General features: G+C 31.0%; 1 protein-coding gene across 1 annotated transcript in view; it reads right to left on the bottom strand.

The window, feature by feature from the left end:
- The window catches only part of LOC137428762 (chitinase-3-like protein 1), a 218,380-nt gene that overhangs the window by 171,199 nt on the left and 29,121 nt on the right, over positions 1 to 18,060 (bottom strand). Inside the window, exon 6 of the mRNA XM_068118658.2 lies at positions 15,124 to 15,259. Coding sequence (XP_067974759.2) covers positions 15,124 to 15,259 — 136 coding nt within the window. The remainder of the gene's footprint in view (positions 1 to 15,123; positions 15,260 to 18,060) is intronic.

Below are 18,060 nucleotides of genomic sequence, written 5' to 3'. Positions count from 1 at the left end.
AGAATGTGTCGATTTAATCATTATTTCTGCTTTCTCCACATGATGTTTAATAATAAGAGAATGTGTCGATTTAATCATTATTTCTGCTATTTCTCCACACGATGTTTAATAATAAGAGAATGTGTCGATTTAATCATTATTTCTGCTTTCTCCACATGATGTTTAATAATAAGAGAATGTGTCGATTTAATCATTATTTCTGCTTTCTCCACATGATGTTTAATAATAAGAGAATGTGTCGATTTAATCATTATTTCTGCTTTCTCCACATGATGTTTAATAATAAGAGAATGTGTCGATTTAATCATTATTTCTGCTCTTTCTCCACATGATGTTTAATAATAAGTGAATGTGTCGATTTAATCATTATTTCTGCTTTCTCCACATGATGTTTAATAATAAGAGAATGTGTCGATTTAATCATTATTTCTGCTCTTTCTCCACACGATGTTTAATAATAAGAGAATGTGTCGATTTAATCATTATTTCTGCTATTTCTCCACATGATGTTTAATAATAAGAGAATGTGTCGATTTAATCATTATTTCTGCTTTCTCCACATGATGTTTAATAATAAGAGAATGTGTCGATTTAATCATTATTTCTGCTTTCTCCACATGATGTTTAATAATAAGAGAATGTGTCGATTTAATCATTATTTCTGCTTTCTCCACATGATGTTGAATAATAAGAGAATGTGTCGATTTAATCATTATTTCTGCTTTCTCCACATGATGTTTAATAATAAGAGAATGTGTCGATTTAATCATTATTTCTGCTTTCTCCACATGATGTTTAATAATAAGAGAATGTGTCGATTTAATCATTATTTCTGCTATTTCTCCACATGATGTTTAATAATAAGAGAATGTGTCGATTTAATCATTATTTCTGCTATTTCTCCACATGATGTTTAATAATAAGAGAATGTGTCGATTTAATCATTATTTCTGCTTTCTCCACATGATGTTTAATAATAAGAGAATGTGTCGATTTAATCATTATTTCTGCTTTCTCCACATGATGTTTAATAATAAGAGAATGTGTCGATTTAATCATTATTTCTGCTATTTCTCCACATGATGTTTAATAATAAGAGAATGTGACGATTTAATCATTATTTCTGCTTTCTCCACATGATGTTTAATAATAAGAGAATGTGTCGATTTAATCATTATTTCTGCTCTTTCTCCACACGATGTTTAATAATAAGAGAATGTGTCGATTTAATCATTATTTCTGCTTTCTCCACATGATGTTTAATAATAAGAGAATGTGTCGATTTAATCATTATTTCTGCTTTCTCCACATGATGTTTAATAATAAGAGAATGTGTCGATTTAATCATTATTTCTGCTTTCTCCACATGATGTTTAATAATAAGAGAATGTGTCGATTTAATCATTATTTCTGCTATTTCTCCACATGATGTTTAATAATAAGAGAATGTGACGATTTAATCATTATTTCTGCTTTCTCCACATGATGTTTAATAATAAGAGAATGTGACGATTTAATCATTATTTCTGCTATTTCTCCACATGATGTTTAATAATAAGAGAATGTGACGATTTAATCATTATTTCTGCTTTCTCCACATGATGTTTAATAATAAGAGAATGTGATGATTTAATCATTATTTCTGCTTTCTCCACATGATGTTTAATAATAAGAGAATGTGACAATTTAATCATTATTTCTGCTTTCTCCACATGATGTTTAATAATAAGAGAATGTGTCGATTTAATCATTATTTCTGCTCTTTCTCCACATGATGTTTAATAATAAGAGAATGTGTCGATTTAATCATTATTTCTGCTATTTCTCCGCATGATGTTTAATAATAACAGAATGTGTCGATTTAATCATTATTTCGGCTCTTTCTCCACAAGATGTTTAATAATAAGAGAATGTGTCGATTTAATCATTATTTCTGCTATTTCTCCACATGATGTTTAATAATAAGAGAATGTGTCGATTTAATCATTATTTCTGCTCTTTCTCCACAAGATGTTTAATAATAAGAGAATGTGTCGATTTAATCATTATTTCTGCTCTTTCTCCACATGATGTTTAATAATAAGAGAATGTGTCGATTTAATCATTATTTCTGCTATTTCTCCACACGATGTTTAATAATAAGAGAATGTGACGATTTAATCATTATTTCTGCTATTTCTCCACAAGATGTTTAATAATAAGAGAATGTGACGATTTAATCATTATTTCTGCTTTCTCCACATGATGTTTAATAATAAGAGAATGTGACGATTTAATCATTATTTCTGCTTTCTCCACATGATGTTTAATAATAAGAGAATGTGACGATTTAATCATTATTTCTGCTTTCTCCACACGATGTTTAATAATAAGAGAATGTGTCGATTTAATCATTATTTCTGCTATTTCTCCACATGATGTTTAATAATAAGAGAATGTGTCGATTTAATCATTATTTCTGCTATTTCTCCACACGATGTTTAATAATAAGAGAATGTGTCGATTTAATCATTATTTCTGCTATTTCTCCACACGATGTTTAATAATAAGAGAATGTGACGATTTAATCATTATTTCTGCTATTTCTCCACAAGATGTTTAATAATAAGAGAATGTGACGATTTAATCATTATTTCTGCTATTTCTCCACAAGATGTTTAATAAATAAGAGAATGTGACGATTTAATCATTATTTCTGCTCTTTCTCCACACGATGTTTAATAATAAGAGAATGTGACTATTTAATCATTATTTCTGCTTTCTCCACATGATGTTTAATAATAAGAGAATGTGACGATTTAATCATTATTTCTGCTATTTCTCCACACGATGTTTAATAATAAGAGAATGTGACGATTTAATCATTATTTCTGCTATTTCTCCACAAGATGTTTAATAATAAGAGAATGTGACGATTTAATCATTATTTCTGCTATTTCTCCACAAGATGTTTAATAAATAAGAGAATGTGACGATTTAATCATTATTTCTGCTCTTTCTCCACACGATGTTTAATAATAAGAGAATGTGACGATTTAATCATTATTTCTGCTCTTTCTCCACATGATGTTTAATAATAAGAGAATGTGACTATTTAATCATTATTTCTGCTTTTTCTCCACATGATGTTTAATAATAAGAGAATGTGACAATTTAATCATTATTTCTGCTATTTCTCCACATGATGTTTAATAATAAGAGAATGTGTCGATTTAATCATTATTTCTGCTTTCTCCACATGATGTTTAATAATAAGAGAATGTGTCGATTTAATCATTATTTCTGCTTTCTCCACATGATGTTTAATAATAAGAGAATGTGTCGATTTAATCATTATTACTGCTGTTTCTCCACACGATGTTTAATAATAAGAGACTGTGTCGATTTAATCATTATTACTGCTTTCTCCACAAGATGTTTAATAATAAGAGAATGTGTCGATTTAATCATTATTTCTGCTATTTCTCCACATGATGTTTAATAATAAGAGAATGTGTCGATTTAATCATTATTTCTGCTCTTTCTCCACATGATGTTTAATAATAAGAGAATGTGTCGATTTAATCATTATTACTGCTGTTTCTCCACATGATGTTTAATAATAAGAGAATGTGTCGATTTAATCATTATTACTGCTGTTTCTCCACATGATGTTTAATAATAAGAGAATGTGTCGATTTAATCATTATTTCTGCTCTTTCTCCACATGATGTTTAATAATAAGAGAATGTGACGATTTAATCATTATTTCTGCTCTTTCTCCACATGATGTTTAATAATAAGAGAATGTGTCGATTTAATCATTATTACTGCTGTTTCTCCACATGATGTTTAATAATAAGAGAATGTGTCGATTTAATCATTATTTCTGCTCTTTCTCCACATGATGTTTAATAATAAGAGAATGTGACGATTTAATCATTATTTCTGCTCTTTCTCCACATGATGTTTAATAATAAGAGAATGTGACAATTTAATCATTATTTCTGCTCTTTCTCCACACGATGTTTAATAATAAGAGAATGTGTCGATTTAATCATTATTTCTGCTCTTTCTCCACAAGATGTTTAATAATAAGAGAATGTGTCGATTTAATCATTATTTCTGCTCTTTCTCCACATGATGTTTAATAATAAGAGAATGTGTCGATTTAATCATTATTTCTGCTCTTTCTCCACAAGATGTTTAATAATAAGAGAATGTGTCGATTTAATCATTATTACTGCTGTTTCTCCACATGATGTTTAATAATAAGAGAATGTGTCGATTTAATCATTATTACTGCTGTTTCTCCACATGATGTTTAATAATAAGAGAATGTGTCGATTTAATCATTATTACTGCTGTTTCTCCACATGATGTTTAATAATAAGAGAATGTGTCGATTTAATCATTATTTCTGCTCTTTCTCCACATGATGTTTAATAATAAGAGAATGTGACGATTTAATCATTATTTCTGCTATTTCTCCACATGATGTTTAATAATAAGAGAATGTGTCGATTTAATCATTATTTCTGCTCTTTCTCCACAAGATGTTTAATAATAAGAGAATGTGACAATTTAATCATTATTTCTGCTATTTCTCCACAAGATGTTTAATAATAAGAGAATGTGACAATTTAATCATTATTTCTGCTATTTCTCCACAAGATGTTTAATAATAAGAGAATGTGACAATTTAATCATTATTTCTGCTCTTTCTCCACAAGATGTTTAATAATAAGAGAATGTGACGATTTAATCATTATTTCTGCTATTTCTCCACATGATGTTTAATAATAAGAGAATGTGTCGATTTAATCATTATTTCTGCTCTTTCTCCACATGATGTTTAATAATAAGAGAATGTGACGATTTAATCATTATTTCTGCTCTTTCTCCACAAGATGTTTAATAATAAGAGAATGTGACGATTTAATCATTATTTCTGCTCTTTCTCCACATGATGTTTAATAATAAGAGAATGTGTCGATTTAATCATTATTACTGCTGTTTCTCCACATGATGTTTAATAATAAGAGAATGTGACGATTTAATCATTATTTCTGCTTTCTCCACATGATGTTTAATAATAAGAGAATGTGTCGATTTAATCATTATTTCTGCTATTTCTCCACATGATGTTTAATAATAAGAGAATGTGTCGATTTAATCATTATTTCTGCTTTCTCCACATGATGTTTAATAATAAGAGAATGTGTCGATTTAATCATTATTTCTGCTTTCTCCACATGATGTTTAATAATAAGAGAATGTGTCGATTTAATCATTATTTCTGCTATTTCTCCACATGATGTTTAATAATAAGAGAATGTGTCGATTTAATCATTATTTCTGCTATTTCTCCACATGATGTTTAATAATAAGAGAATGTGTCGATTTAATCATTATTTCTGCTATTTCTCCACATGATGTTTAATAATAAGAGAATGTGTCGATTTAATCATTATTTCTGCTATTTCTCCACATGATGTTTAATAATAAGAGAATGTGTCGATTTAATCATTATTTCTGCTTTCTCCACAAGATGTTTAATAATAAGAGACTGTGTCGATTTAATCATTATTTCTGCTATTTCTCCACATGATGTTTAATAATAAGAGAATGTGTCGATTTAATCATTATTTCTGCTATTTCTCCACATGATGTTTAATAATAAGAGAATGTGTCGATTTAATCATTATTTCTGCTATTTCTCCACATGATGTTTAATAATAAGAGAATGTGTCGATTTAATCATTATTTCTGCTATTTCTCCACATGATGTTTAATAATAAGAGAATGTGTCGATTTAATCATTATTTCTGCTATTTCTCCACATGATGTTTAATAATAAGAGAATGTGTCGATTTAATCATTATTTCTGCTATTTCTCCACATGATGTTTAATAATAAGAGAATGTGTCGATTTAATCATTATTTCTGCTTTCTCCACAAGATGTTTAATAATAAGAGAATGTGTCGATTTAATCATTATTTCTGCTATTTCTCCACATGATGTTTAATAATAAGAGAATGTGTCGATTTAATCATTATTTCTGCTTTCTCCACACGATGTTTAATAATAAGAGAATGTGTCGATTTAATCATTATTTCTGCTATTTCTCCACATGATGTTTAATAATAAGAGAATGTGTCGATTTAATCATTATTTCTACTTTCTCCACATGATGTTTAATAATAAGAGAATGTGTCGATTTAATCATTATTTCTGCTTTCTCCACACGATGTTTAATAATAAGAGAATGTGACAATTTAATCATTATTTCTGCTTTCTCCACATGATGTTTAATAATAAGAGAATGTGTCGATTTAATCATTATTTCTGCTTTCTCCACACGATGTTTAATAATAAGAGAATGTGACGATTTAATCATTATTTCTGCTGTTTCTCCACATGATGTTTAATAATAAGAGAATGTGTCGATTTAATCATTATTTCTGCTGTTTCTCCACATGATGTTTAATAATAAGAGAATGTGTCGATTTAATCATTATTTCTGCTTTCTCCACACGATGTTTAATAATAAGAGAATGTGACGATTTAATCATTATTTCTGCTGTTTCTCCACATGATGTTTAATAATAAGAGAATGTGACGATTTAATCATTATTTCTGCTGTTTCTCCACATGATGTTTAATAATAAGAGAATGTGTCGATTTAATCATTATTTCTGCTATTTCTCCACATGATGTTTAATAATAAGAGAATGTGTCGATTTAATCATTATTTCTGCTTTCTCCACATGATGTTTAATAATAAGAGAATGTGTCGATTTAATCATTATTTCTGCTCTTTCTGCACACGATGTTTAATAATAAGAGAATGTGTCGATTTAATCATTATTTCTGCTCTTTCTCCACACGATGTTTAATAATAAGAGAATGTGACGATTTAATCATTATTTCTGCTCTTTCTCCACACGATGTTTAATAATAAGAGAATGTGACGATTTAATCATTATTTCTGCTCTTTCTCCACATGATGTTTAATAATAAGAGAATGTGTCGATTTAATCATTATTTCTGCTATTTCTCCACACGATGTTTAATAATAAGAGAATGTGTCGATTTAATCATTATTTCTGCTCTTTCTGCACACGATGTTTAATAATAAGAGAATGTGTCGATTTAATCATTATTTCTGCTCTTTCTCCACACGATGTTTAATAATAAGAGAATGTGACGATTTAATCATTATTTCTGCTCTTTCTCCACACGATGTTTAATAATAAGAGAATGTGACGATTTAATCATTATTTCTGCTCTTTCTCCACACGATGTTTAATAATAAGAGAATGTGTCGATTTAATCATTATTTCTGCTTTTTCTCCACATGATGTTTAATAATAAGAGAATGTGTCGATTTAATCATTATTTCTGCTTTCTCCACATGATGTTTAATAATAAGAGAATGTGTCGATTTAATCATTATTTCTGCTCTTTCTGCACACGATGTTTAATAATAAGAGAATGTGTCGATTTAATCATTATTTCTGCTCTTTCTCCACACGATGTTTAATAATAAGAGAATGTGACGATTTAATCGTTATTTCTGCTATTTCTCCACATGATGTTTAATAATAAGAGAATGTGACGATTTAATCATTATTTCTGCTCTTTCTCCACATGATGTTTAATAATAAGAGAATGTGTCGATTTAATCATTATTTCTGCTATTTCTCCACACGATGTTTAATAATAAGAGAATGTGACGATTTAATCATTATTTCTGCTATTTCTCCACAAGATGTTTAATAATAAGAGAATGTGACGATTTAATCATTATTTCTGCTATTTCTCCACACGATGTTTAATAATAAGAGAATGTGACGATTTAATCATTATTTCTGCTGTTTCGCCACATGATGTTTAATAATAAGAGAATGTGACGATTTAATCATTATTTCTGCTATTTCTCCACACGATGTTTAATAATAAGAGAATGTGACGATTTAATCATTATTTCTGCTATTTCTCCACAAGATGTTTAATAATAAGAGAATGTGACGATTTAATCATTATTTCTGCTATTTCTCCACAAGATGTTTAATAATAAGAGAATGTGACGATTTAATCATTATTTCTGCTATTTCTCCACACGATGTTTAATAATAAGAGAATGTGACGATTTAATCATTATTTCTGCTATTTCTCCACATGATGTTTAATAATAAGAGAATGTGACGATTTAATCATTATTTCTGCTGTTTCGCCACATGATGTTTAATAATAAGAGAATGTGACGATTTAATCATTATTTCTGCTGTTTCTCCACATGATGTTTAATAATAAGAGAATGTGACGATTTAATCATTATTTCTGCTGTTTCTCCACATGATGTTTAATAATAAGAGAATGTGACGATTTAATCATTATTTCTGCTGTTTCTCCACATGATGTTTAATAATAAGAGAATGTGACGATTTAATCATTATTTCTGCTCTTTCTCCACATGATGTTTAATAATAAGAGAATGTGTCGATTTAATCATTATTTCTGCTATTTCTCCACACGATGTTTAATAATAAGAGAATGTGACGATTTAATCATTATTTCTGCTATTTCTCCACAAGATGTTTAATAATAAGAGAATGTGACGATTTAATCATTATTTCTGCTATTTCTCCACACGATGTTTAATAATAAGAGAATGTGACGATTTAATCATTATTTCTGCTGTTTCGCCACATGATGTTTAATAATAAGAGAATGTGACGATTTAATCATTATTTCTGCTATTTCTCCACACGATGTTTAATAATAAGAGAATGTGACGATTTAATCATTATTTCTGCTATTTCTCCACAAGATGTTTAATAATAAGAGAATGTGACGATTTAATCATTATTTCTGCTATTTCTCCACAAGATGTTTAATAATAAGAGAATGTGACGATTTAATCATTATTTCTGCTATTTCTCCACACGATGTTTAATAATAAGAGAATGTGACGATTTAATCATTATTTCTGCTATTTCTCCACATGATGTTTAATAATAAGAGAATGTGACGATTTAATCATTATTTCTGCTGTTTCGCCACATGATGTTTAATAATAAGAGAATGTGACGATTTAATCATTATTTCTGCTGTTTCTCCACATGATGTTTAATAATAAGAGAATGTGACGATTTAATCATTATTTCTGCTGTTTCTCCACATGATGTTTAATAATAAGAGAATGTGACGATTTAATCATTATTTCTGCTGTTTCTCCACATGATGTTTAATAATAAGAGAATGTGACGATTTAATCATTATTTCTGCTCTTTCTCCACATGATGTTTAATAATAAGAGAATGTGTCGATTTAATCATTATTTCTGCTCTTTCTCCACACGATGTTTAATTAATAAGAGAATGTGACGATTTAATCATTATTTCTGCTTTTTCTCCACACGATGTTTAATAATAAGAGAATGTGACGATTTAATCATTATTTCTGCTTTCTCCACATGATGTTTAATAATAAGAGAATGTGTCGATTTAATCATTATTTCTGCTTTCTCCACATGATGTTTAATAATAAGAGAATGTGACAATTTAATCATTATTTCTGCTTTCTCCACATGATGTTTAATTAATAAGAGAATGTGACAATTTAATCATTATTTCTGCTTTCTCCACATGATGTTTAATAACAAGAGAATGTGTCGATTTAATCATTATTTCTGCTTTTTCTCCACATGATGTTTAATAATAAGAGAATGTGTCGATTTAATCATTATTTCTGCTATTTCTCCACACGATGTTTAATAATAAGAGAATGTGACGATTTAATCATTATTTCTGCTTTCTCCACACGATGTTTAATAATAAGAGAATGTGTCGATTTAATCATTATTTCTGCTATTTCTCCACATGATGTTTAATAATAAGAGAATGTGACGATTTAATCATTATTTCTGCTTTCTCCACACGATGTTTAATAATAAGAGAATGTGTCGATTTAATCATTATTTCTGCTTTCTCCACACGATGTTTAATAATAAGAGAATGTGACGATTTAATCATTATTTCTGCTTTCTCCACATGATGTTTAATAATAAGAGAATGTGTCGATTTAATCATTATTTCTGCTATTTCTCCACAAGATGTTTAATAATAAGAGAATGTGACGATTTAATCATTATTTCTGCTATTTCTCCACACGATGTTTAATAATAAGAGAATGTGACGATTTAATCATTATTTCTGCTATTTCTCCACACGATGTTTAATAATAAGAGAATGTGTCGATTTAATCATTATTTCTGCTATTTCTCCACAAGATGTTTAATAATAAGAGAATGTGACAATTTAATCATTATTTCTGCTTTCTCCACATGATGTTTAATAACAAGAGAATGTGTCGATTTAATCATTATTTCTGCTTTTTCTCCACATGATGTTTAATAATAAGAGAATGTGTCGATTTAATCATTATTTCTGCTATTTCTCCACATGATGTTTAATAATAAGAGAATGTGACGATTTAATCATTATTTCTGCTTTCTCCACACGATGTTTAATAATAAGAGAATGTGACGATTTAATCATTATTTCTGCTATTTCTCCACACGATGTTTAATAATAAGAGAATGTGTCGATTTAATCATTATTTCTGCTATTTCTCCACACGATGTTTAATAATAAGAGAATGTGACGATTTAATCATTATTTCTGCTTTCTCCACACGATGTTTAATAATAAGAGAATGTGACGATTTAATCATTATTTCTGCTATTTCTCCACACGATGTTTAATAATAAGAGAATGTGACAATTTAATCATTATTTCTGCTTTCTCCACATGATGTTTAATTAATAAGAGAATGTGACAATTTAATCATTATTTCTGCTTTCTCCACATGATGTTTAATAACAAGAGAATGTGTCGATTTAATCATTATTTCTGCTTTTTCTCCACATGATGTTTAATAATAAGAGAATGTGTCGATTTAATCATTATTTCTGCTATTTCTCCACACGATGTTTAATAATAAGAGAATGTGTCGATTTAATCATTATTTCTGCTATTTCTCCACAAGATGTTTAATAATAAGAGAATGTGTCGATTTAATCATTATTTCTGCTATTTCTCCACACGATGTTTAATAATAAGAGAATGTGACGATTTAATCATTATTTCTGCTTTCTCCACACGATGTTTAATAATAAGAGAATGTGACGATTTAATCATTATTTCTGCTATTTCTCCACATGATGTTTAATAATAAGAGAATGTGACGATTTAATCATTATTTCTGCTATTTCTCCACACGATGTTTAATAATAAGAGAATGTGTCGATTTAATCATTATTTCTGCTATTTCTCCACAAGATGTTTAATAATAAGAGAATGTGTCGATTTAATCATTATTTCTGCTATTTCTCCACACGATGTTTAATAATAAGAGAATGTGTCGATTTAATCATTATTTCTGCTATTTCTCCACACGATGTTTAATAATAAGAGAATGTGACGATTTAATCATTATTTCTGCTTTCTCCACACGATGTTTAATAATAAGAGAATGTGACGATTTAATCATTATTTCTGCTATTTCTCCACATGATGTTTAATAATAAGAGAATGTGACGATTTAATCATTATTTCTGCTATTTCTCCACACGATGTTTAATAATAAGAGAATGTGACGATTTAATCATTATTTCTGCTTTCTCCACACGATGTTTAATAATAAGAGAATGTGACGATTTAATCATTATTTCTGCTATTTCTCCACACGATGTTTAATAATAAGAGAATGTGACGATTTAATCATTATTTCTGCTATTTCTCCACACGATGTTTAATAATAAGAGAATGTGACGATTTAATCATTATTTCTGCTATTTCTCCACACGATGTTTAATAATAAGAGAATGTGACGATTTAATCATTATTTCTGCTTTCTCCACACGATGTTTAATAATAAGAGAATGTGACGATTTAATCATTATTTCTGCTATTTCTCCACACGATGTTTAATAATAAGAGAATGTGACGATTTAATCATTATTTCTGCTATTTCTCCACACGATGTTTAATAATAAGAGAATGTGACGATTTAATCATTATTTCTGCTATTTCTCCACACGATGTTTAATAATAAGAGAATGTGACGATTTAATCATTATTTCTGCTTTCTCCACATGATGTTTAATAATAAGAGAATGTGACGATTTAATCATTATTTCTGCTATTTCTCCACACGATGTTTAATAATAAGAGAATGTGACGATTTAATCATTATTTCTGCTATTTCTCCACAAGATGTTTAATAATAAGAGAATGTGACGATTTAATCATTATTTCTGCTCTTTCTCCACATGATGTTTAATAATAAGAGAATGTGACGATTTAATCATTATTTCTGCTCTTTCTCCACAAGATGTTTAATAATAAGAGAATGTGACGATTTAATCATTATTTCTGCTTTCTCCACATGATGTTTAATAATAAGAGAATGTGACGATTTAATCATTATTTCTGCTATTTCTCCACACGATGTTTAATAATAAGAGAATGTGACGATTTAATCATTATTTCTGCTATTTCTCCACAAGATGTTTAATAATAAGAGAATGTGACGATTTAATCATTATTTCTGCTCTTTCTCCACATGATGTTTAATAATAAGAGAATGTGTCGATTTAATCATTATTTCTGCTATTTCTCCACAAGATGTTTAATAATAAGAGAATTTGACGATTTAATCATTATTTCTGCTATTTCTCCACATGATGTTTAATAATAAGAGAATGTGTCGATTTAATCATTATTTCTGCTTTTTCTCCACATGATGTTTAATAATAAGAGAATGTGACGATTTAATCATTATTTCTGCTATTTCTCCATATGATGTTTAATAATAAGCGAATGTGTCGATTTAATCATTATTTCTGCTTTCTCCACATGATGTTTAATAATAAGAGAATGTGACGATTTAATCATTATTTCTGCTATTTCTCCACAAGATGTTTAATAATAAGAGAATGTGACGATTTAATCATTATTTCTGCTATTTCTCCACACGATGTTTAATAATAAGAGAATGTGACGATTTAATCATTATTTCTGCTTTCTCCACACGATGTTTAATAATAAGCGAATGTGTCGATTTGATCATTATTTCTGCTCTTTCTCCACATGATGTTTAATAATAAGAGAAAGTGTCGATTTAATCATTATTTCTGCTATTTCTCCACAAGATGTTTAATAATAAGAGAATGTGACGATTTAATCATTATTTCTGCTATTTCTCCACAAGATGTTTAATAATAAGAGAATGTGACGATTTAATCATTATTTCTGCTATTTCTCCATATGATGTTTAATAATAAGCGAATGTGTCGATTTAATCATTATTTCTGCTTTCTCCACATGATGTTTAATAATAAGAGAATGTGTCGATTTAATCATTATTTCTGCTCTTTCTCCACATGATGTTTAATAATAAGAGAATGCGACGATTTAATCATTATTTCTGCTATTTCTCCACAAGATGTTTAATAATAAGAGAATGTGACGATTTAATCATTATTTCTGCTATTTCTCCACAAGATGTTTAATAATAAGAGAATGTGACGATTTAATCATTATTTCTGCTATTTCTCCACACGATGTTTAATAATAAGAGAATGTGACGATTTAATCATTATTTCTGCTCTTTCTCCACATGATGTTTAATAATAAGAGAATGTGTCGATTTAATCATTATTTCTGCTCTTTCTCCACATGATGTTTAATAATAAGAGAATGTGTCGATTTAATCATTATTTCTGCTCTTTCTCCACATGATGTTTAATAATAAGAGAATGTGTCGATTTAATCATTATTTCTGCTTTCTCCACATGATGTTTAATAATAAGAGAATGTGACGATTTAATCATTATTTCTGCTCTTTCTCCACATGATGTTTAATAATAAGAGAATGTGTCGATTTAATCATTATTTCTGCTCTTTCTCCACATGATGTTTAATAATAAGAGAATGTGTCGATTTAATCATTATTTCTGCTCTTTCTCCACATGATGTTTAATAATAAGAGAATGTGACGATTTAATCATTATTTCTGCTCTTTCTCCACATGATGTTTAATAATAAGAGAATGTGACGATTTAATCATTATTTCTGCTTTCTCCACATGATGTTTAATAATAAGAGAATGTGTCGATTTAATCATTATTTCTGCTCTTTCTCCACATGATGTTTAATAATAAGAGAATGTGTCGATTTAATCATTATTTCTGCTATTTCTCCACATGATGTTTAATAATAAGAGAATGTGACGATTTAATCATTATTTCTGCTATTTCTCCACAAGATGTTTAATAATAAGAGAATGTGTCGATTTAATCATTATTTCTGCTCTTTCTCCACACGATGTTTAATAATAAGAGAATGTGTCGATTTAATCATTATTTCTGCTCTTTCTCCACACGATGTTTAATAATAAGAGAATGTGACGATTTAATCATTATTTCTGCTCTTTCTCCACATGATGTTTAATAATAAGAGAATGTGTCGATTTAATCATTATTTCTGCTCTTTCTCCACACGATGTTTTACAATAACGGAATGTGTTGGGCGTTTTCTTTTAAATTTGAATTTCAAATCAGAAAAACTGAGATAAACTATTGTTCATTCAGATATTATTTTATGCAAAATCTGAAAAATAACATTATATCATGGTTTTATGGTCTACCTATAGTTGTCACACACATTAGAGGAAGACAAACGATTCACTGAGATTTTGATCCATCCTTCAAGACCAAGTGTCGTTGTTGAATCGGTCCACAAGTATCCTCTCTTAAACACAACACTCGTTTTATGTACTCTCAGCCGTTACACAAGGTGTTTGTGAGCTTTAGCTCTTTGGGCCATATTCCGCTCCGGACACATTTTCCATAGGTCGTTCACATCCAGAGATGGAGAAGCGGCTCACTTGGTATGTCAGTTATTGACCCACAGAAACCACCGGTCCAGGCAGATGTGGGTCTGGTTATTGTGGATGTGGTGGCCCGTAAAAGTATTCTGTGTATTTGTGGTTTTCGACATGAATCAAAATGAAACGTAGATCAGAGATGCACAAATATGAATATTATCGGTACTGTCAGATCCACATCATACCTTGATCACTGGGTCAAAACCGGGTGTGTTGTTGAACTCATCACTCCAAAGAAAATCCAAACCACTGATGCTGTGATACTGGCAAAATTTCAGCACTTTTTGTGTGAAATTAACTGAGGCTTCGTCAGCTGTCACACTGTTAAACAAAAGATATATTAAGTGTAAGGACATCGACAGACTAAGCTTTCATTGAAAATGACAATCGACTTCACATTGTCATTAATAAAAACATGTCACAATGTTTACAACGAAACTAATATGTGGAGGAACTGACCCTGGGTACCCACAGCACATGTACAAAATTTGTTGGACATTGCCCAAGAGGTATGGAATGTGTGTAAGTCAAAGAAAAGGCTACACACACACACACACACACACACACACACACACACACACACACACACACACACACACACACACACACACACACACACACACACACACACACACACACACACACACACACACACACACACACACACACACACACACACACACACACACACACACACACACACTTAACATTTAACAAACACACTCTTAACATTTAACACACACAGTGTAAAACATTTTGTGGATGGTAAGGAGTTTTCTCGTTGTGATGTCTAACTTGTTGATTTCTGATTGGGCCCAGTTTATTATTCCACAGCTATATCAGAACACTGGTACTGCGAGCTGGTTTATGGCTTTGATTTTGTTTCTTGGGGAGAGGTATGTTTTCAGTATCAGCTTCGTTCTACGTAAGTATTCTTTGGCGATTGTTTTGTGCATTTGTTTGTGACCTATTTGGTGGCCCTCCTCTACTCCAAAGGTATTTGTGTGATCCTTCGTTTTCTAACTGCTGTATTTTTGTGTTTCAAGGTCAATATTTACGTTGTCTTTTTTTGTTGGTTTAGCTTGTACAAATGTGCACTTGGCGCACCTGTCTAGTCCAAATTCCATTTGAATCTCCTTGGAAAACCGTTTTACTTGTTTTCGTTGTTCTGTCAATTTTTCATCATTTGGTGTGAAGAGTTTTAAATCATCCATGTTTAGTAGATGTGTCACCTTTCCTATTTCTTTGGATGTTCGTCTATTGGTTGTTAAGGTGTATCCGTGTCTTTGTTCATTGATGAGGTTACTTAGTGGGTCCAAAGCCAGACAAAACAGAAGGGGGGGGGGGGGGTGGGGGGAGACTGTCTCCCTGGAAGATTCCATGCCATATCTTCACATCTGTTATTTCGATATTCCCTTATGAATGCTGTGATATCAATGTGGTATTCCAGAGCTCCCTTGCTTTCTCAAGCAGTTTGATTATTTGGGGATTGATTTTGTATATTTGCATGCATTTTATCATCCACGAATGTGGGACACTGTCATAAGCTTTCTTATAATCTACCCAGGTGGTGGATAATTTAGTTCTTCGCTTTTTTCAATTTTCAAGTACGAGTGTACCCTTTCCCTATGGGGGAGGCAGGGAGAGTCATGTTATTGTCGTGTCCCCAGGGTTGAGACCCCTTTTGTGACAGATGACCGAAATGAGCTTTAACTCCGAGGCGTATTTCAAACTTGGCGGGATTATCTTTTCATTCGCGGGAAAGGGCCTGAAGCCTTATCTGATCGGACGGCCAGCAGGCAGGGGTTATCCTATCCCCGCAGACACAGAAACGAATATACAGGCACGACAAAGAAATGCAATAAATAATGGGTTTAATAAAACTAAATGCAAGAGACAAAAATGAAAGGCGAGGTAAAAACTATTATTCCTAATTGAGACATCTCCATTCAGACTCGTATACAAACAAGGGGAAAGATTAAATAAAGATAAATGATGTTCCTGCCCTCCGGCACTTAACTATAGTCTCAATAAGGGGGGTTGGCGTTCGTCGCCTCCAAACCACCGTGTGGGAAGCGCACCAACAAATGGCACCGAAAACGCCCAGGCATGAACAAGCAGCCAACCGGCCCTTTCTCGCTTCCACCGCCAAGCGAGACGCGGCTCTCCCCTTACCCGAAAAGCACCACAGTCAACAACACCCCCTCCTCCGACGTTGCAAAACTTCCAATGCTCCGACACGTCTCCTCACCAGTGCACCCGAGACAACAGCGCCCACTGGAGCCGATAGCCATAACGAGAGAAAATGTGACTGCCTCCAATGAACGCCAGCACAAAAGAGAGTGTGACCGCCTTCAACGAATGCCAGAACCAGAAGAGAGTGCGACCGCCTTCGAGAATGCCAGCACCAGAAGAGAGTGCGACCGCCTTCAATGAATGCCAGCACCAGAAGAGAGTGGGACCACCTTTGACGAATGCCAGCACCAGAAAAGAATGTGACCACCTTCGATGAATGGCAGCACCAGAAGAGACCAAGATGGCGAGACTGCTTCTTTTTGCTCTCCTAGCTCTCGAATGTTCCACCACTGACGTCACACTGTCCAATCACCGACGTCCCTTTACATCAGTCCATGGCCACGAGCATCGTCTTCTTAGGGGCGGGGCCTGACGGCCTTGCTTGACGCCCATTGATGAAGGTTGAGACGTGGCCTCCCCATCACAGGTCGTCGGGAGGCAAAGTCTAATCTCTGTTTGTGAATATTCGGATGGCGGGGTTCCCTTGCCGATTGGCAAATGCCGTTTCTGTCAGACCTGGCCGCGTGGTTGGCTAATGGAGCCCATTGCCTGGCCGGCTGAGTTTTCTAGGAACATTAGGGAAAAATCACAGGGAGGCAATACATACTGGGAATATATATATATATATATATATATATATATATATATATATATATATATATATATATATACATATATATATATATATATACATATATATATATATATATACATATATATATATATATACATATATATATATATATATACATATATATATACATATATATATATACATATATATATATATACATATATATATATATACATATATATATATATATATA

Source organism: Myxine glutinosa, chromosome 5, assembly GCF_964187855.1.
Source record: "Myxine glutinosa chromosome 5, kmMyxGlut1.1, whole genome shotgun sequence".
Lineage (NCBI taxonomy): Eukaryota > Metazoa > Chordata > Myxini > Myxiniformes > Myxinidae > Myxine > Myxine glutinosa.
The sequence above is the reverse complement of the archived record's forward strand: the minus strand, read 5'-3'. Positions and strand labels throughout refer to the sequence as shown.